The following is a 20,892-nucleotide window of genomic DNA, read 5'->3' as shown; positions in this document are numbered from 1 at the left end:
GTCCATGAGATCTGGCCCATTCCTTGGGCGCCTCTGTCTCCTGCACAGCACCGAGCACAGTGACTTGAAAGTTTCATTAGACACCTGTGGAATGAATAAAGCGGCAATTCTCTGGATCTACTTCCCATTTTGTGCACGAAGGAAGTTATGTTAGCTTTCCTACTGACTCTAATATGCTGATTCCTAAATTTAAAGTATTAGATACACTGCATGCCTAATATTGTGGGGGTTTTGATTTTTCGTTTTTTGCAGGGTGAGGGAGGCAATACACATGAAATAATTATCTTATGAACAGAATATAATGACATGTTAGTTGTAAGTAACAGAAAATAACAAAGGAGAGAGGAAAAGCACGTGGTCAGCAATCACCATGGAAGGTTGAGAGGAAGAGAAGTCCCTTGAACCTGTCTTTGAAGCTCCATTTAAATAGAGTCCTTAGGTCCCAGACATTTCAACCTTGAGACAAAGGCTGAATTAGGGACACTAGAGGGAGCCAGGGCCTGCAGTCTGGAGAGAAAGCTTCCCACTCAGCCTTGGGTTCACAGATTCTACAACATTTGCTTAGCAGATTGAGAAGGATATTCTTTATCATACATTCAAATGCTTCCACGGGGCAATTTCTGAAATGAAAATTACTTTGAGTCTATTTTCAGTTTTTACTGCTGTTCAACCTCTTTTGAGGAGATCAATATTATGTGCTTAGTGTCTGCACATTTTGTGTCCTTTTTGGCTGTGAATATCTCCTGAGTCTTACCGTGAACTAATGGGGTTTGGGGGAGGTGGGGAGCTGGAAGTAGAGAAGGATCAGGTGAGACCCTATCAATGACCTCCCTGCTCACTCAGACTGGCCTGAAGCTGGGCTGGGCTGTGACCACTGGCTCCCAGGGCTGTCACATTGTCACGTCAGGAGCCCAGAGATTGCTGCCTACACGTTCAAATACGAGGCCTCTGGACAGATTACAGCCAAGAAGTCACCTCTCAGCCTTTTTACTCAGTCCAAATCACAGAAAGCCCTCAGCCAGGAGTGTTTAAAAGTACCTAGAAGTTCTGGGAGAGCAATGTGAGCTCAGTCTGGCCAGCATCAGCACTGCTACTGCCTGCCTGATGGATGGACAGACACAAAGACCGAGGCCCCTCTCCAGAGGCAGACAATAAAAATAAGGTGGAAAAAAGGAAATTGGCTACAGCCCTGATATGTTGCCCTCTCTCAAACAGGGTGACATTAAACAATATGAAATACACATTTACCAAAGGATTAGTACTGGATCATATATTTTTGCCATATATAAATATTTAGACTAAATTTTGGGAGAGGGGAACTTATAAAATAAAAGGTAAAAAAGATATCACACTTCTAAACAATAGTGACTTGAAGCTTGCTCAGGTCTAAGGGACAAGAGACCTCAGGGCCCAGAGGGAGGCCACTCTGCAGGTACTCTGGCTTAGAGGGTGTTCCCACACTATTCACACCCCTGAGCACCACCCCTGAACCAACAGACGGAAACCTGAACAATCAGAAGGCAGGAGGGCCTCGCTAGCCGCTGGAGTGCCCAAGAGGCTCCCTTTCCATCCAGATGCCACTTTCAGAACTCCTCTTGATGTGGCTGTCATCAGCTTCTGGTTAGGTTGAGGGCAGGAGGCTGAAGATCCAGGTCTAGAGGGAATCGCGTGGAAATCACGGGACAGGCTGTTGGCTAAGAGAAGCGTCATCCAGCATCTCTCTGTTCTGTTCCGGTGTTGCTGTCCTGGCATCCTGATGCTTTCTCTCCTCCCCTAAATCCAGTGGGAATAAGGAATAGGATACAAAAGAAAGCAAGCAATGTGAGAGGAGATTGCTGCTACTGGAAGGCCCGGTGAGTGGGAGCCTGCTGAGCAGAAGCACCAAGGGGGCTGCAGCTGCCACTCCAGCGGGTCGGGGAGGACCGCACTGACTCCCAGGCAGGGTCGGGAAAGTGGCCCTTCTGTGAAGGCAGGAGGGCTGTGCGAAGTCCCCTGAAGGGCAGGCAGAGAGCAGGGCGGCGAGTGCCTCGGGGGACAGGGCTGTGGAGCTCCTGGCCTGTGCTGTCTGCGTGTCCTCTCCCCTGAAAGAGGCCCAGCCCGGGGCCTTGCTCCTGGGAAGGGCAAACCCTCCTGAGAAGGGCAAACCCAAGGTGTGCAGGCGACCGTGAGAAAAGCAGCGGCTCTCGGTCCGGTGACGTGAACCCGGGCCAGAGGGAGGTAGAGCACAAGCGCACAGCACGTGTGGCCGTGGCCGAGAGGCCGAGGCACATCTGGGCCTGGGTCAGAATCCCCTCTCAGATGCCAAAGGAAGTCCGACTACAAGCTTCCCTTTTCTTGGTGGGGTGGAGGGCAGGGAAACCTGGGCAGGTAGGACCATGAAACAAGAGAAACAGCCCCCTTTGTGTGCAGAGCGTGGGCGGCCATAGCAAGAACAGCTCTGAGCTTTGATTCTGGCGGACAGGCGTGTCCTCCGTCAGCAAACCCTCAGGAGGCTCAGCGGGGGGCAAACTTGGTGAAGGCACAGCGCATTCACACTTAAATACTCTTCCTCCATCCCCCGCAGAGCACATCCTTCACATCAGGTTCAGGTGTGCCTTCTCCATAAAACCATCCAGAGTTCCTCAGCAGACCCATCATCTCCCTCACCTGAGACCCCTGATTTTACCTTCCTCCTGGGTTTCCCTCTTTGGTGATTGGGGCACACACATCCTGTTTTTCAGCCTCACTGAAAAGTCCATGAGAACTGGTACCTCCCCTGGGCGCCTCTGTCTCATGCACAGAGCCCAGTATGGTAACTTGAAAGTTTCATTAGACACCTGCGGAATGAATAAAGCAGCAATTCTCTGGATCTGTGTGCTATTCTGTGAAAGGAGGAAGCTATATGAACGTTTCTACAAGCTCTTATTTTCTGATTCCCAATTAGATTAAGTATTGGACATCTGCTTCGTGCCTGCTACTGTGTCTCTCTCATTTCAAAGAAGTGAAAGACACAAATGTGATTTTGTTGTGTAACTCAGTGTACCAGGAACAATTAGATTATCAGACAATATAATAAAATGCTAAGTTGCACATTGTAAGAGGAGCTCAGAAGAGAGAGCTGTTTGTGGTCCAGCCAGGACCCAGACAGCTAAAAGGAAGAGAAGTCAGTCGGACTAAGTTTTGATAGTGGGTGGGTTTGCACAGGTCGACAGACCCCCCCAGATGTTGCAGCTCTTGCCCTTGATGCTTTGCTCTGCAGTATCTTCACTGCTGCTATTATCACCGAGTAAACTAGAGGTGAGTCAGGAGGCCAGAGCAGCCCCTGGTGGACATCTCCCTTGGTGTCCTGTCTTCTTGTTGATCTTCAAGCCTCCCAGGCAGAAGTTACAGTCATTGTTAAGAAGGGCCAACCATCAGGACCCTTCTTGGTTTTCTGCTACTCAGACTGTGGGAAAATGGGTGGGGTGACTGGGAGTCTCCCTTGAATTCAATTCATCCTGCTTCTCAGCTCAGTAAGAGTGAGTTTTGCTATAATGCTCTCCACATAGACCTTGCCCTGGTCATCCAGGATAGATGCTCCCAAAGCATCATGGGCTTCCCACACCTTTCCCCTGCTGTGACACGTGTGTGTTCACAGTTCCCATTGTCCGGGTATTAGGGAGTGATTCTGCTACTCAGTTGGTGATCACCGGAACACAGTTGTCCTGAGGTCAGTCATCCCAAGATGCTTCAAAACACCCTCCCTGGGAGATGAGACTTTGCTTCTGCAGAGTCTGGTCTGCAGAGTCTGGTTTTGTAGGTAGGAAGGAAAGTCATGCACCCTCAGGAGCAGGCTTGCTACCTTATCTGTCGGTATGAGTCAGGGTAGGAGTAGAGCTGCCTAGAAACCAGTCTCAGGCCCCAAGTTTGCTTTTTCAAGCAGATATTAACAGTTGCTCTAGGGTAACACGGCCTGTGAGACCAAAAAAGAGGTGCACCAGCACATGGGCTGGTGTTGGAATGGCAGCGTGCTTTCCGGCTTCCCACAGAGCTTCACTATGCTTCCCACCGTACCCCTCTCCAGTGCCTAGCTCAGAGCCCGGGATGCAGTAGACATCCTACAATGATGCTGAATCCTGAGGGAAACACTTTGGCAGATGAATGACAGTAGCTAATGCAGCCTTAACGGTATGGTATGACACAATGATAGAGATAAATATCCTCTATCTCACTTTACAACAGTAAATCTGAAACCCCATCTTTCGGAAGAGCATTGTCTCCACTGTGATGCCCACGTCAGCGATCCTGCTTATCAAATTCTGTCGAGCGAGTGTGGAAGGAGCAGCTCTCTGTAATCTATTTACTTTAAAGAGCTCAGTCACGTGCTCAGCACACAGCCCGTTTATCAGGATGAAGGATGCTCTCTGGAGAGAGCAGACAGCAGGACAGGCCGAGCTCGGATGACAGTCTGCCCTGTGGAGATTGACTTTAATGAAGCATAGAATAAACAGGAAGATTAAGAGGGTGCAAAAATCAGTGACAAGTTTTGAGTTCACCTCTCTGAAGGAAACGAAAGGTTCTCTGTACAGCTGAGAGCTGTCTCTGGGTTATAGATGGGGGCATCTGTTTGGTCACTAATGATCCCATGTTATCTCAATCAGCCTCTGTCCAGGGAAAGAAAACTTTTCTCTCAATTTACAGACCCACTTCTATGCAATTTAAATTCACCCACGATGTGATTTGCTTTACAGTGAGTAGAAATATTGGCATTACTAAAGGGTTTGAGGAATTATTTAATAAGCTAAAATGTTAGCCTGATAAACAGGGACTAAATAGTTCTCATTTTGTTCTTTTATGCAGTCCCTCCTCTGTGTGCTGAGAAATCACACTCACACAGAGGCTTATGTTCAAATATACAGTCAGTCCGAAAAGGATGGCTCACCTTATGGAAGGCCTAAACTCTTGGAGTAAAACAAAGAGTTTTCCTCATAAGACAGTGCCATTTCTATAGAAACTCACTGGCATTCAGACATGTTATTGTATATTGCTCCAGTTCTTCGTGTCCTATGTGATTTTTTTAATAAACAGAAAAAAGTTAACGAAATAGCCAGAGGACATAATCTAAAATTCATATCCATCTTTTGAAGATGACAGTATCGTTTAGAGGATCCCAATGTGAATCTTTCATTTCATCGTCATTTCTTTTCCAATACATAGATCTTACAAAAGGTGCACACAAATTTTTTGTTTTATATAGCATATTCCATATTCCTAAACAGTGAAAACAGGTGTGTGTGTGTGTGTGTGTGTGTGTGTGTGTGTGTGTGTGTGTCTGTGTACATGAATATGTTCATGTAGTCTGTTGACAGTATTGTAGCCTTTCTACCAGTAGATGGCACTCTGGCTCAAATTGCTAGTCTCAGCCTCCAGTTGTCCAGTAGGTACACTTGAGAGCAGTGAGGAAGACCGTGTTGCTGAGATGTATCCAAGTGGAAATGTATGGCCACACAAAAGTAACTCAAAACCCTATCTGCAAACTATTTTAAGAGAGTTGGCCTATACAAGGATACAGGACACACTACTAATAGAGGGATCAGAATGCCTGGAACCAGCAGGGTTTAGTTGAGAACTCCATTAGAGATGAGCCTCCTTAAGTAGAGTGTTTTGGGTGGAGAATAAGGGGCGTGAGGCAGCAAGAAGCAGACATTCCAGGTAGGAGAAGTGGCCTGTAGAAAGGTTTCTTGAGAGCCAAAGTAGTGTGTCTGAGGAATATGACACAATTTGGGTCTGTGTTGAGAATCTGATGTGGGCTTAAAGTTAACAGCCAAGATTCATATAATGAGAAGAAAGTGGTGGGGGCAGGTGAGGGGGAGCAAGTTTGTGAGGGTGAACTTTGCAAAAACTAAACATAGTCGGCCAAAGTTACACCTTGCATCTGATCTTCACTTTTGATTCTCACAGTAAATAAAATTCAAATCAGCCACCTGAGTCAATATCTTTAACTATGGCTTTACATAAATATAAGTACTTACATTTAGAGTTTACACTATGTAATTCTGGAGATGGTAGAACTTGTCCTAGTCAAATGTAAACACTGGGTTTTCCATCTAAATGTAGAACTCTGAACCGTTTGTCTTCAGCACTTCCAAAAAGCAATCCTATTTAGACTTAAAATTTTGTTACCTTATTAATTTTCTAATTTCCTGGTTTTCTCATTCTGCAAATTTTTGTACATTATTTATTTTGCCTAAGCCAAGGATCACAGAGCGCTCACAGTATAAAGAGAGAAATGTATTTGTGGTTGAGATTTAGCTTGTATTTCTTTTTAGAGCATTTGAGGCAATGGGGGAATCCTATTTGGCATTATACTTTCTAATGCTGATTCAAAGCTAAAGCAGTAAGGAGGTGTTTGAAATAATTCAGCAGAAACTGCACCAAATGAACAGTGAGTTAAATCTCTCTAAGGTCTCAAGTATAGTAAACAATTAATGGGAACTATGTTACTTAATCTACAGAAAGTGTTTTTCATTCACCGTATGTTACCAAGACTATCATTAAAATAGTAATTTATTATAAGGATGAGTCTTTAAAATGCTGCTCTGACGCCCCGGGGTTCTGGAACCATGGGCTAAGTCAGCACTTTGTGGTTTTAAGCAGGGATGTGCCTTGGGTAAGAAAAGGAGAAAGAGATTCATTAATTCCTGATGTGCTTTAAACACAGAAATACTGTACTTTTTCCCCCCTCAGAACAGGAAAAAACAAAACAAAACAACCCACCCTTACACAAATTCTCTGATTGGTTAGTTCTCTTCAAGATTAATAATGTCTCCTTTTCACTGTGAGTGGATGTTCCCAAGAAGCTGTCGCTGGGACAGGGAGGGTTTTTTTATGTGGTCCCTGCTATGATCAATGTTTTGACCAGTAGACACAGTCTGCAAGAAGACCAAGTGAAATTAAGCATGCAACCTGGTAGAAGAGGAGAGGAAATGCAGCTGTCACTCTGGGGGCCATGACCTAAGCCTAGGAAACCCACTGTTCTCTGTAAATCAGCCAGTCAGCCTCCTCAGCTACCTGAGTTTCTTGGTTTTGCCACCATTGTACTGCAGGTTTGCTGCTTTGATATCTAAAGACAGTCCTTAGGCTATCCATTGTCCTTGAATGTTAAAGTGCATGTTCTGTTAAGTCTCTGTGCCTGGAAGGAGATGTAGAGCTGCATTAAGGGTAGTGAGTGGTAAAAGATTAATCTAGGAAGATAGCAAGAAGGAGGGGTGGTGTTGCAGAAAGCCTTAAACACCCAGAATTTGGTCTTTTAGAAGCATCTTGGATTGAGACCACACACATTCTTACATTTAAACCCAGTCGTTTATGACATTTGCCAAAGCAGTTGCAACTTAAATTTTTTATTTCCAACTATAACCCATGAAAAGAATCTTATAGCCCCTAAAATATTCATGTTATTGCTGCTGCATGTTCATGCTAGAATTTGAGGGCTTGCCTTCAGCTATACCTTAGCATAAAAGAAATCGTAGTAAAAATAATTGGCATAAAGCCATCAAATTGCTCATTTGCTCTCTTTCACTGTAAGACAATAAAGGAATTAAATGATGTCTCATTTGGCTTTATACATTTGCATACTTAAATGTTTAGATACTTCCTTGCAAAAAGAAACTGAGCCTGATCAGACAAACCAGTAGTGGGTGAATATCTCAAAATTTCAAATGTATTAATTCTTTCCAACTGTGGATTACTAGGAATATTTTTATTGACTCTTATACGACATCAATGATATATTGTTGAAAGGATTAAGGGAGATTAATAAAGTTGTATGTTTTTGTGAAAAATAGGTTATATACTTGTTACATATATTTTTTCGAATACATATAACCCAGTAATAGACACACAGAGACACACACATACAAAAATTAGTGTCACCATCTGTGAGTTCAAATTAAGTCATTTTAACACTTAATGACCAAAATCCAATGGCCCTGAGCCCTTCCCCTGCTTAATTATCCAGTCTTTTTACAAAGTCCACTTCCCAAAGTATTTCTGAGAGCCCAAGGGGAGCTCACACGCATACAAAAATAGTCTCAGACCCAGTGGCCGCATTAATATATAACTCCCATCCACATTACTGGTAATTTTGAGCTTTGTTCACACAAAGCAAGAACTATGAAAAAAAAAAAGTGACTCCAATGTAATTACCTATTCCTGCCAATTACAGCACTGAGCTTTCTTGTTTCATCTAGGAAGCAGCAATTTGGAGGTAATAGCAAAGTGTTCTCTCTTCTTTATGATTACTCCCATCCAAGATGTCCCCAAGCAAAGCAGTTTGGTGCCCAAATGTTCCAATTCAGGAAAGGTTTCTGGGTGTGTGTGCGTGCATACACACACACTCACACTCACACTCACACATACATACACACATTACCTTTCTCCAGTTTATAAACCATCCATAGGGCCTAAACTGAGGCACATTTCTTTAATTCTCTTTCCACTGTGGGGAGTCATTCATTTCCCTCCTTTATTCTCCACTCTTCTTATACTGTAAATAAAATCTGTTTCTATATGAATAAGTTATCAGCATAGTACACTTGAATTGAATAGAGAGGGTGAAAAAAAAAATCCACCCCCATCACCTAGTTCATGCCCAATCTTGCTTTATTGACTCTCACTCAACCCTGGATTAGGAAATTTGAAGTCCATATGCCCAACTTTTGTTTGGATTTAAAAAAAAATCAGACATAAAGGAGATTTAAAGACTTGGATTTATTTACCTAACTATCATGTATCTATTTATCATCTTTAAAAGAGTATACATTCCTTTTCTAGCACATATAAAACATTTACACAAATAAACTGTGTAATAGGACACAGAGGCAGCCACAATGAATTCTAAGGAATTAAATTATATAGTATTACCTGATTATATGCAGTAAAATAAGAAATAAGGAACAAAAAAAGATAATTTTAAATGTACATGTCTGGAAACTAAAAAATATGTACCAAAACCCTTTTTTTAAAGAGGAAACTTAAAATCAAATGGTATTAAAAATATGCCAGTCAAGTAAATCAACTATACTTCAATAAAATTTTTTTAAATTACCAGTCAAATTTTGTAGGACACACTAAATCACTACTTAGAAGGAAATTTATAGATTTAATAGAGTTAATAAACTTATATCTATTAGAAAACAAGAAAGATTTAAAACTAATGAGCTAAGTATTTACATCAGGAAGTTGGAAAATGAACAACAGAGAAAGCCCAAAGAAATACAAAGGAAGGAAACAATAAATATAATATGAAAATCAGTAAAACTCTGAACAAGAGCAACATCAAAAAATAAAGAAAGTCAGTTAAAGGAAGGTCTGAATTTCTTTTATAAGATCAATAATACAGATCAGCAAGAATATCAAAGGGGAAAAACTGTGAGAGAAGTTACAAATAAGATGCAGAAAGAAATTAGAAATTAAAAATTATGCACACACACATACATATACCAATAGATTTGAAAACCTAGACAAAATGAATAAATGTCTCTGAAAGTATAAAAATGCCAAAAAAATGCAAGATGAAATCTAAAATGTGGATAGACTAAATTGGAAAAAATAAGAATTCACCTTTCCATAAAAAGAATAAAAATCTCCCAACCACAGATTGTTTTACAAGTAAATTCTACCAAATTTCCTAAAAACATGTAAATCCTACCATCTGCAGGTTGTTACAGAAAGTAGAAAAAGAGAGAAAATTAGTCAACTCACTTTATGAAATCAGTGTGATCTGGATTCCAAAACAAAATGTTAGTAAAAGAAAATTATGCTCATTTCATATATGAAAATGGATGTAAAATCCTAAAAAAATGGCTAACAGAACCTAGCAATATTTCTTAAATATTATATATCATAATGAAATAAGATTTATCCTAGGAATGAATAATAGCTTTCAAACAGAAAATCTATCCATGTAAATCACCACACTAACGAACTAGAAAGAAAGAAAGAAAGAAGGAAGGAAAGAAAGAAAAAGAACAACCATCTCATAAGCCTAAAAAGTGTTAGAAAAAAGGCAACAACTATTTGTAATATAAAAATATACACTCTCAGGGAATTTCCGTTGTGGCTCATTGGTAATGAACCCAATTAGTATCCATAAGAATGCAGGTTCTATCCCTGGTCTTGCTCAGTGGGTTAAGGATCCAGTGTTGCCGTGAGCTTCCAGTGTAGCTGGAAGACTCGGCTCAGTTCCAGCATTGCTGTGGCTGTGGTGTAGGTCAGCAGCTATAGCTATGATTGGACACCTAGCTTGGGAACCTCCATATGCTGTGGGTGCGGCCTTAGAAAGACACACACACACACACACACTCTCTCTCTCTCTCTCTCTCTCTGTCTCTCTCAGATAACTAGGAAACGAAAGGAATGCCTGGAACTCATTAGCTCTGTATTGCTACCTGCAGCAAGACTTATGCTTGCTAGAGTAACTCTAAATGTTGTAGCCATTTAAAAATCAGGAACAAGGCAAGAAAACAGCTATCACTACTCTTGTTCAACATAATTTTGGAAGTCTTGGCCAGTGCAATAACACAGAGAAAGAAGCAAGAAGTAATACTGAGAGGGAAGAGACTTTATCATTTCTTGCTGATAGCATGATTCCTTACTTGGAAAACCTTCAAAATCAACAACCTGTCAGAATAAGAGTTAGCAGTTTCATTACACTAACAACAATTGAAGAGAAAATATAATTTTTAAAATGACAATACTTATAACAACAACAGCTGTATAATGTCTAGGAATGAAATAATAAAGCAAGCATAAGACCTTAACAGAGAAAAGCCTAAAACATTTAAAGGGTTTAAATAGACTCTCAATAAAGTAGAGATTTTTCATGTTAATGGATGAAATGACTTTCTTGTTTTAGAAATACCAGTTCTCTCCAAATTAACCCATAAATGCAAAAGAATTCTAATTCAAATTTCAGCAGCAATTTTTTTAAGGCACTTGGCAAACGTGCCAAAATGCATATAGAAGAACACAAGTTCACAGACAACACCATCAATTTTGTAAAAGAAGGATGGGTTTGGAGGATATTTAATACCCTATTAGAAACAAGAGATATCATTTTAAAAACAATGTAGTAATGCTGTAGAAATAGACAAACAGAACAATGGAACAAAAGAGTTCTCAGAAATATACCCACAGATGTATAGATACTTGATAAATGAAAAAAGTGATATCTCACATTGGTGGAAAGAAATTGATTCTTTAGTACTTGCACTGGGGTAGTTTCTCACCATTTGGAGAAAAACAAATCTAGAACCCCACCTTGCACCATACGCAAAATGGAACTTCAGATCAAGGAATCTTAATTATAAAAGATTAAAACTATATAACCAGGAGTTCCCTTGTGGCTCAGCAGTAATGAACCCAACTAGGATGGGTTCATTCCCTGGCCTTGCTCAGTGGGTTAAGATTCTGGCATTGCCATGAGCTGTGGTGTAGGTCACAGACATGACTTAGATCCTGCATTGCTGTGGCGTAAGGCTGGCAGCTATAGCTTTGATTCAACCCCTAACCTAGGAACTTCCATATGCCTCAGGTGAAGCCCTAAAAAGAAAAAAGAAAAAAAAAACTATATAACCAAAAGAAGAAAATGTAAAAGAATGTCTTTGTCCACTTAGGGGTTGAAGAGAACTTCTTTTAACAAGGCCTAAAAGTATATGTCCTAAGTTAAAGGCAAAAAAGAAAAACAACTGGGGAGTTCTCACTGCAGCACAGTGGGTTAAGGATCTGGCATTGTCTCTATCATGGCACAGGTCACTGCTGAAGGTGTAGATTCAATCCCTGGCCCATTGCAACCGGTTAAGGATCTGGTGTTGCCACAACTGTGGCATAGGTCACAGCTGCAGCTCAGATCAATCCCTGGCCCTGGAACTTCCATATGCTGCAAGTGTGGCCAAAAAAACCCCTCAAAACTGATGGTTTTGACTTTATCAAAATTGAGTATTTCTGTGGGATGAAGAACACTATGGATAAAATCAATAGGTGACACCATGGGAAAAGATGTTTGCAATGATTGAAGAAGCCAAGAGATTAATATCTAAATACACAAGGATAACTGCAAGTAAATAGGAAAAAGAAAGGAAACACAGCAGAAAAATAGGAAAAGAATATACATGAGAAACTCACATAAAGAGAAATCTGAAATATGTTCAACCACATTAGCAGTAGAGCAAGACCTATACTAAGATGAGGTGCCGGGAGTTCCCGTCATGGCACAGTGGTTAACGAATCCGACTAGGAACCATGACATGGCGGGTTTGGTCCCTGGCCTTGCTCAGTGGGTTAACGATCCGGTGTTGCTGTGAGCTATGGTGTAGGTCGCAGATGTGGCTCGGATCACGCATTGCTGTAGCTCTGGCGTAGGCCACGGCTACAGCTCCAATTAGACCCCTAGCCTGGGAACCTCCATATGCCACGGGAGCAGCCCAAGAAATGGCAAAAAGACCAAAAAAAAAAAAGATGAGGTGCCCTTTGACATACTTGAGCTGGTAAGAAATTACAAAGTCAGAAAATACTATATGTTGATGAGGAGGAAGGGACTTGGTACTCTTAAGTATAATTAGTTGGAGTATCAACTCATAGTTCTTCTGGAGAGAAATCTGCCAGTAATCGGTAACCCAAAGATTCATACAGCTCCTTCTTGCAAACTCAGTCTTGATTACATATCCTAAAAAAAATTCTTACCCAGATTCATAAGGGGACATACAGAAGGATGTTTATTGCTGCATTGTCTGTTCTAGAGGGCAGTGAACGTTTGTTCAACTTTAGGGAAAGGGATAAGGAAATGTGAATAGATTCCATGGGATACTATGTAGGAGTAGGAAGCAATAATTCAAGTACACATATAGCACAAGACAGATTATAAAACACAGTGCTGAAAGGAAAAAGGTTAAACCACAGTACTGTTTGTATGAGCTAAAAAAAACGCATACAAAAGAGCACAGCATAAGTTACAAGAATACATAAATATCTGAGGACATCTGCCAGATCCCACCCATCCTCTGTGGGAAGGAAGGAATAGGTGTGGGGATCATGGTTAAAGGGGGAAAATGAAATAAAATTAAAATATGACATAATGAAAAAAATGAGGAGCTGTGCATGGACCCATGTAAACAGAGTGCCAAGAACTGGGAGTGTGACTAACTCAGCTCTTGGCACCTGGGGGAAGTAAGCCCATAGGAAGGAAGAAAGGGACAGAATAGAGCACTAACCTGGTCTGGGATGAAGCTCTATTGCTTCACGGTCCAAAGGTGTCAAGAATTACTCAACTTGCTCACCACCCAAAAAATAATACCCAAGCTGCTTAGCAATACATTCAAAAATTTTCATCATCTGACCCCTGCTCCCTTCAACCTCACTGAACTTCTATCTATCTGCCCCCTAAGGAGGCATTAGATTTTGTTCCTCTGTGTCTTTGGACCAGCTACTTCCACTGGTTGGGATGCTTTTCCCACACTTGTCCAGCTGGCAAACTCGATTCATTCAACAAAAGCTCCTCTGTGAATACCTTCTCTGCCTTTTCTCCTCTTTCACCTGCTCTACCCCCATGCATGTATCTAGTAGGGCACAATGTCATATGACATTGCAATTACTTGTTCACATATCTCTCTTCTTGAAGACATGAGTCTGTCTTATTTTGGTACCCTTGGAACATGTCCAAAAAAACACAGGCTTCCTATAACTATAATTGAGGGAACGAATATATGTTCCATCACAGGAATTTGCAGAGATTTCTAATGAGTATCTACCTTTAAGAGAATCTCTTGGAAGTTCCCATTGTGACTTGATGGGTTAAGAATCCAACTAATATCCATGAGGATGTGGGTTAGATCCCGGGCCTGGCTCAGTGGGTTAAGGATCTGGAGTTGCCATGAGCTGTGGTGTAGGTCCTAGATACAGCTCATATCTGGTGTTGCTGTGGCTGTGGTGCAGGCCAGCAGCTGTAGCTCTGATTTGACCCCTAGCCTGGGAATCTCCATAAGAGAGAGAACCTCTTAAAGAAGTGTTGCAAGGGGCTCTTCTTCCCCCTCCCAGCAACCCTAGGAGCTATTTGCTTTCCTTTAATAAAGACTTTGCTTGTTTGCTGCCTGTGTGTTTGTGGAGTTCATTCCTCAACTACCATGAACAAGAACCTGGATTCCGGTATCATCTTTCCAGGATCATCTTTTGGGGGCTCGTCCAGAATCTGATCCAATACATCTGCGCTCATAAGGTAAGCAGCAGCAAGCTTGCACTTTCTACTTTTTTCAGTTTCATTTGCCTCTGAAAGGAGGGTGAATGTGTGAATGAGTGTACACCAGAGACAGTCGAAGTGAGTCTCAAGGCAAACTTTCCTTTGCCATCACCCCTACTCTGAAATCTCCTCTCTCTATGTACTATAGCCTTTGTACAATATTTGGGAAATCACAGTTACTATATTTTTGAAAGTTAGCAATTGTTAAAAGGCATGTGAGAAACAAAATGTTGTTTTGTGAATTTTAAAGGGTGATAAAGGGCTTAAAGTAACTCCTTGGGTGGCAGGAGGCATTGTGATAACCTCTGAGTGTGTGTAAGAGGGAATGTGCATCCTGATTCGCTTGCGCTTCAGGTTCAAGTTTGTGGCTCCACGGCCTTAGTGGCTCTGCAGTCTGAGTGGGTCCTAACCTGCAGTTCTGTGGTGATCTCATACAGCTTATGGCTACACTGGACTCTGAGGGTTCTCTTCCGTACCTGTGAGTTCAATCCAAGTTCAGGGCTTATATGAATGAGCCAATTGCTAAGAGGCATCTAAACTCCTGAGAGAGGGGCAGTCAGACAGACATCTGAAATGGCCACCTTCTGAGAAGGGGGCACCCTCCCTTGTTTTGTCTGCAGCACTGACACAGGGCAGCCACACAGGGTGGACCTAACCCAGAGATATACATGCAAAGATTTCAAAAAGGATTTTCTGGAGATTATGGTGTAAAACTAATCTGATCCTTTATCATTTTCTTTGCTATTACTTCAAATAGAGCTGCAGGGCCAAAGGAAACAGACTCTAGATGTTGAGACCACCCTGAGTTGTCACCATGCCTTTAGGGGAAAAGGAGTTCATAACTTGTATTCATCCAACTTAGGCCAAGGGTTTAGCCTCAGACCCTGGGCATAGTCAGTTTTGCTTTTTGCTATTCACTTTCACCCTGGTTGGAGAAATCCACAGCTGGCTCATCCAATTTACCTGTTAACTGTGGCTTAGGAACTTTCCTAATATTAATAGAGGGCATGTCAGAGTGAGCATCATAGGATTTGAAAACTCAGGACAGGGCCTGTATGCCAGGGTTTTCTTTGCCTCTATCCAGACACAGGCAATGGGCAGGGATGATGAGAAAAGAGGCTATGCTGGTAAAATGTGGTTAATTTCAGTCAGCCTAAGGTTGGATTGGACATTTGACCACTAATGTCTAGCTGCTCCATATAAGCGAGGGGACACCCTCACATAACTGAGAAAGGACAATAGGTGCTGGACACTGGTCTTTTCTCTTTTTTGGATGGAAGCCACATCCTTGAGCCTGGTGCACAGCTCAATAGCAACTCACCTGACATGTGCCTTGAAGAACTGAAAAACGTTTGACCCTGAGACTCTGAAAAAGAAATGTTTAGTGTTCTTTTGCATGAAAGCCTGTCCACTACATAACCTGTTGGATGGAGAGCGGTGGCCATCTGAAGTCTCTCTAGATTGTAATACTATTCTCCAATTAGACCTATTTTGTAGATGAGAAGGGAAATGGTCAGAGGTGCCTTATGTTCAGATCTTCTTTACAGTGAGGGAAGATACTAAACTGAGGAAGGCTTGTGGACTTCCCCAGTGCATTATGCCAACTCTCTCAGGACCTATGTGCCCACCATATCCTGGCCCAACAGGGTCAGACCCCCCAGAAGTTTAATCAGCCTTCTCCAATACTGCCCAAGGCTCCTCCTCTCCCCCCTCCAATGCCAAAGTTATATCCCTCTTTACTCCCTTTACAAGAAGTAGCAAACAGAGAATGGGGACTAATACAGGTCCATACACCTTTTTTGCTTCAGGACTTAAGGCAGATAAAAACAGATTTGGGGAAATTTGCTAATGACCCAGATAGATATATTGAGGTCTTTCAGGGTCTCACACAGTCCTTTGAGTTAGCCTGGAAGGATGTCATGTTATTACTAAAGCAGACATTGACTCTACGTGAAAAAAATAAAGTCTTAGAAAATGTTCAAAGCTGGGGAGATGAATGGTATGCTATAAATGCTAGAGGCAGATCAGAAGAGGAATGAACAAGATTCCCCATAGGGTGTCAGGCAGTTCCTATGAGCAACCCTAATTGGTCTGCTGATGAGGGGAATAAAGACAATTGGCATAGAAATCATTTTATTACTTGTATAGTTGAGGGATGAAAAGCCTCACGAATAAAGCCCATTAACTATTCCAAACTATTGGAGGTTTGTCAAGAGGAACAAGAGAGTCCATTGGCTTTCTTAGAAAGATTCGGAGAGGCATTGAGAAAGCATACACCAATGAACCCAGAATCAATGGGGGGGGGGGCAAATAATTCTTAAAGACAAATTTATAACTCAGTCAGCACCAAATATATGGAGAAAGCTCCAAAAATTGGCTTTCGGCCCTGATCAGGACCTGGAGCATTTCCTTAGAGTAGCAACTCAAGTATGTTATAATCAAGACCAGGAAGAACGAAAGGAGAATGAGAGGAGAGGCTGAGGGTCTAGTTGTGGCACTACAGGGAGTCAACCTGGGAGCTTCCAAGGTGAGAGGACTAGGGCAGAGACCTAAGCCTGGAGCCTGTTTCCTCTGTGGAAAAGAGGTACACTTTAAATGGGAATGCCCCAAGGCTCAGACCACAGCACCTAGGCCATGTCCCACATGTTAGGGAGCTCACTGGAAAAGGGACTGCTCCCAAAGATGAAGTCCCCTGGAGTTGACCCCTCAGGCTCAGGATCAAGACTGATGGGACCTGGGGCTTTACATATTGGCTCCTGTCCTCACCACCCAGAAGCCCCAGGTGACTCTAAACATAGGAAAACAGCCTATAGACTTCCTCCTGGATACAGGAGCCACCTTTTTGGTCCTCCTCTCCAACCCTGGACCCCCCTCAAATAAATCTGCCACTATTCGTGGTATTTCTGGAAAGCAAGTTACAAAATGTTTTACATAGCCTTTGAGTTGTGACTTGGGAGTTCATTTTCTTCTCTCATGCTTTTCTGATTATTCCAGAAAGTCCAACTCCTCTTTTAGGAAGAGATAGTTTGTCAAAGGTTAAAGCTTCAATTCACATGATGAAGGAGCCTAATCAAGGTTTATGCCTGCCTTTGATGGAAACAGATATTGACCCAGAAGTTTGGGTCATAGGAAGAAAAATAGGAAGAGCAAAAAATGCTCAACCAATAGAAATAACCCTTAAAGATCAAAATTTCTTTTCTTGCCAAAAGCAGTATCCTCTGAGACCTGAGGCATGACAGGGACTTAGCCCAATTATAAGAAACCTAAAGGAACAGGGATTATTAATTGAATGTAACAGCCCCTGTAACACCCCCATGTTGGGAGTACAAAAGCCTAACAGGGATTGGCATCTAGTGCAAGACCTTCATCGAATAAACAAAGCAGTGTTCCCATTGCATCCAATGGTGCCCAACCCCTTACACTCCTCTCACAAATTCCAAAAACAGCAGCCTAGTTTACTGCATTAGATTTAAAAAGATGCCTTTTTCTGCATTCCCTTGGCTAAGGCTTTGCATATACAAGTTCTCAAAATATGGAAGGGAACTAACTGGCCAGAATTAATTTTAGGTTCACATAAACTGGGAAATATTCAGGAGTAAAATTAATGTCATATTAAAATTAAAGTTTGTTGATCTAATTAATGCAGACATGTCATTATGGTTATCAACATTAAGTATAATATCTTATTGTACCTAGTTTTTTGGGTTTTTTTTTGTCTTTTTGCCATTTCTTGGGCCACTCCAGTGGCATATGGAGGTTCCCAGGCTAGGGGTCTAATCAGAGCTGGAGCCACCAGCCTATGCCAGAGCCACAGCAACGTGGGATCCGAGCTGCATCTGCAACCCACACCACAGCTCACGGCAACGCCGGATCCTTAACCCACTGAGCAAGGGCAGGGATCAAACCCGCAACCTCATGGTTCCTAGTCGGATTCGTTAACCACTGTGCCACGACGGGAACTCCTGTACCTAGATTTAATAGAAGTCAAATGAGACACTGAGACATCAGTTACTAAACAGAGAAACTAAAGGTATTTGGGATGATTAATCAATATGATCAGTACCACCCTGAGATGTTCTCTGTAAGAAAAACGCTTTTAGAAATTATACAAGACAGTTCATGTTTGCTTTAGAAAAGAAAAATGTGTGTGCTTTCGATAAAGAAAGTAATGAGGAAGGAAGGAATTCCTTAAGGAAGGACTGAGGAATGAAATTGTATTTTCTTAAAGGAAAAGAAAGATGGTCTGTCTTTAGCTTGTTGTTCTGGGTGGAGAATAAGAGACAGACTAACATGGATACAGAAAGTGATGCAAGGTGTGTGGGAAGTGGATACTGAGAAAAGAATTTCGTCCATGGTGGGGACTAAGTTTAAAATAAATTTAATTGAGTAAATTAATTTTAAAAGTAAGGTGGTGCCATAAATCATACTCCTCACAAGGACAAGTTACCTGTGCTATTATAAAATCTAAATGTTGTGTCTGTATTGCTGATTATTAACAGAATGTGTCTGATTCCCTGCCAGATCTCCAGCAACAGATTCATGGGATGTCCGATCCAGCTTCAGCTTTTGGAACTGCCCTCTGGAACTGGTTGACCTCCTCCTCCTGGTGAAAATATTTCCTCACCACAGCCATCATTGTGATCTTAATCCTTTTATTCAGACCCTGTATAATTAATTGTATTTCTTGCTTCATTACATCCCAATTAAAAGCTATCAACCTTCAAATGGTGATGGAAGGGTACCCAATGTAATGCATCGAAGCCCATTCGACCATCCCATGAGTGGAGACCTAACTGCTTTCCCCTAACAATGCCCCTTTTCAGCAGGAAGCAGAGCAGTAGTGGCCCCTTTCCCCCTGCAGTTAGAGTCTCCAACTCTAGAGGCGGGGAATTGATGATGCAGAATATTAACTTAGGTAGTCAGTGCAGGAGCATGGGCTTTGATGCATTCTTTGATATGGCCATTGATTAACATTTGTGGTTTAAGGGCTCCAGGGAGTAACATCCCCACAGGCCTTGTTTACTTTAGGGAGTTACCTATGCCCAGATGGACATTAATCCCTAATCCCCTGTGACTCGGTTTATGGGGAAGAAAAGGACAAAGAAACTATGAGACTTATGGGACATTTCTGCCCCTAAGACCCTATTGGACAAGGACTGATATGGGTAATTGAGCAAGGCCAATGGGAGAAAAAAAAAAAAAACACATCTTTCTGGACCCCACATTGGTACCCTCCCCACCTTAAAGGAATAAAAAACCTCCATAGGACAATAGAGAAAGTGGGCTCTTCTTCCCCCTCCCAGCAACCCTGGGAGCTATTTGCTTTCCTTTAATAAAGACTTCGCTTGCTCGCAAAAAAAAAAAAAAAAAAAAAGTGTTGCAAAAACACCAGTGTGAAGTATTATGGAGACTAGAAGAATGAGAGAGAGGATTGTGAAGCTAAAGCTCCTGTCAATGACCCTGCCGCCACTTCCCCCTTCTTTTTGTGGAATTCCATCTGTACTACTCCATAACATAGCAGCAGGCACCAAATTAGGAGCTACATTTTCTTAGCACCTCTGACCTCTCGATTGGCCCTTAGTGGGATGCTGCAATGTTCGCCATCACCTTTGTGTCCTCCCACCCTACCAACTCCCTCAAGTCTTGCGATTTAATCCTCATCAAACTTAAACTTTATATTCTGATAGGCATGCTTGGGCTGGCTCATCACTTAGATTAAGCAGGTATTACTTAGAGGCTCTGATCTTTCAGTACAGCTGCATGCTCACAATGACCTCCCAAACTTTCCTGCTTCCATGATTGGTTTTTACTCCACTAGTCAGAAAGTACAAGGCTACCCAAACCTTCATGTTAGACTTTAAAGACAATGCCTTGCAGATGCCAGCATAATTTATGCCCATTATCAGACTATCACATTAGCAATTCCATTACCTGGGCCAGGGATCCAGAGGAAGTACATCCTAATTAGGATTAAGGAAATGGCAGGAAGGAAGGGGAAATCAGGGAAAGTGTCCCTGGGCCAGGCATAGGCATCCAGGAGAGCAGGAGAGGAAATGCCAAATGTCAAAGGAAAGAGAATGGGCATAGGATGGACAAAGAAAGTATGATTAATTTCTCAAGTTTTGTCCCTGTTTTCCAAAGTTCTTCCATTTTGACTTGAAATTCCTACCTGGGCAGCGTTTAATGGTATAATTTTTTCTTCTCTCTGATCTAATTCCTCATTTTAGTAGACAAAGGGTCTCCCCCAAAATGCCCTTTTTACCTTTGTACATGAGATTTCATCATGAAACTCGCTCTTCTTCCCTCCTCCACTATCCCCAATAAATGCTCAATGTAAAGTTAAACTGATTGGGCTAAAGGTCAGTCACATTACATTTGAATAAGCACAGGGAATATCAAAAACAGCAGGAAACACAGCACAGATGTCTGTAGCTACACTTTGATAAGCCCAGCAGCTGTGGCCATTTGAACTCTCTCAGGGGAATTAAAAAACTAAAATCCATAAAACAATCTTCAGGCGATAACACTGAGTCTGCCTCTCCACAGAGAATGGGAATCAGTGGAGTAAGACTTGGCATCAGTGAGCTTGGTACCGAATCTAATTATTTGCTGGTGTGAAGTCGTTTTGGGAAATGTAACAATTG

General features: G+C 42.0%; 1 protein-coding gene across 1 annotated transcript in view; it reads left to right on the top strand.

Moving 5' to 3' along the window:
- The window catches only part of TEX9 (testis expressed 9), a 302,725-nt gene extending 283,522 nt beyond the window's left edge, over window positions 1–19,203 (top strand). Inside the window, exons 12-13 of the mRNA XM_047766284.1 lie at window positions 14,173–14,227; window positions 18,770–19,203. Of these exons, the coding sequence (XP_047622240.1) occupies window positions 14,173–14,226 (54 nt within the window). The 3' untranslated portion in view covers window position 14,227; window positions 18,770–19,203. The remainder of the gene's footprint in view (window positions 1–14,172; window positions 14,228–18,769) is intronic.
- Window positions 19,204–20,892: the final 1,689 nt, after the last annotated feature.

Source organism: Phacochoerus africanus, chromosome 2 (genome assembly GCF_016906955.1).
Source record: "Phacochoerus africanus isolate WHEZ1 chromosome 2, ROS_Pafr_v1, whole genome shotgun sequence".
In the NCBI taxonomy this organism is placed as follows: Eukaryota; Metazoa; Chordata; class Mammalia; order Artiodactyla; family Suidae; genus Phacochoerus; species Phacochoerus africanus.
This window is presented reverse-complemented; position numbering and strand designations above follow the sequence as displayed.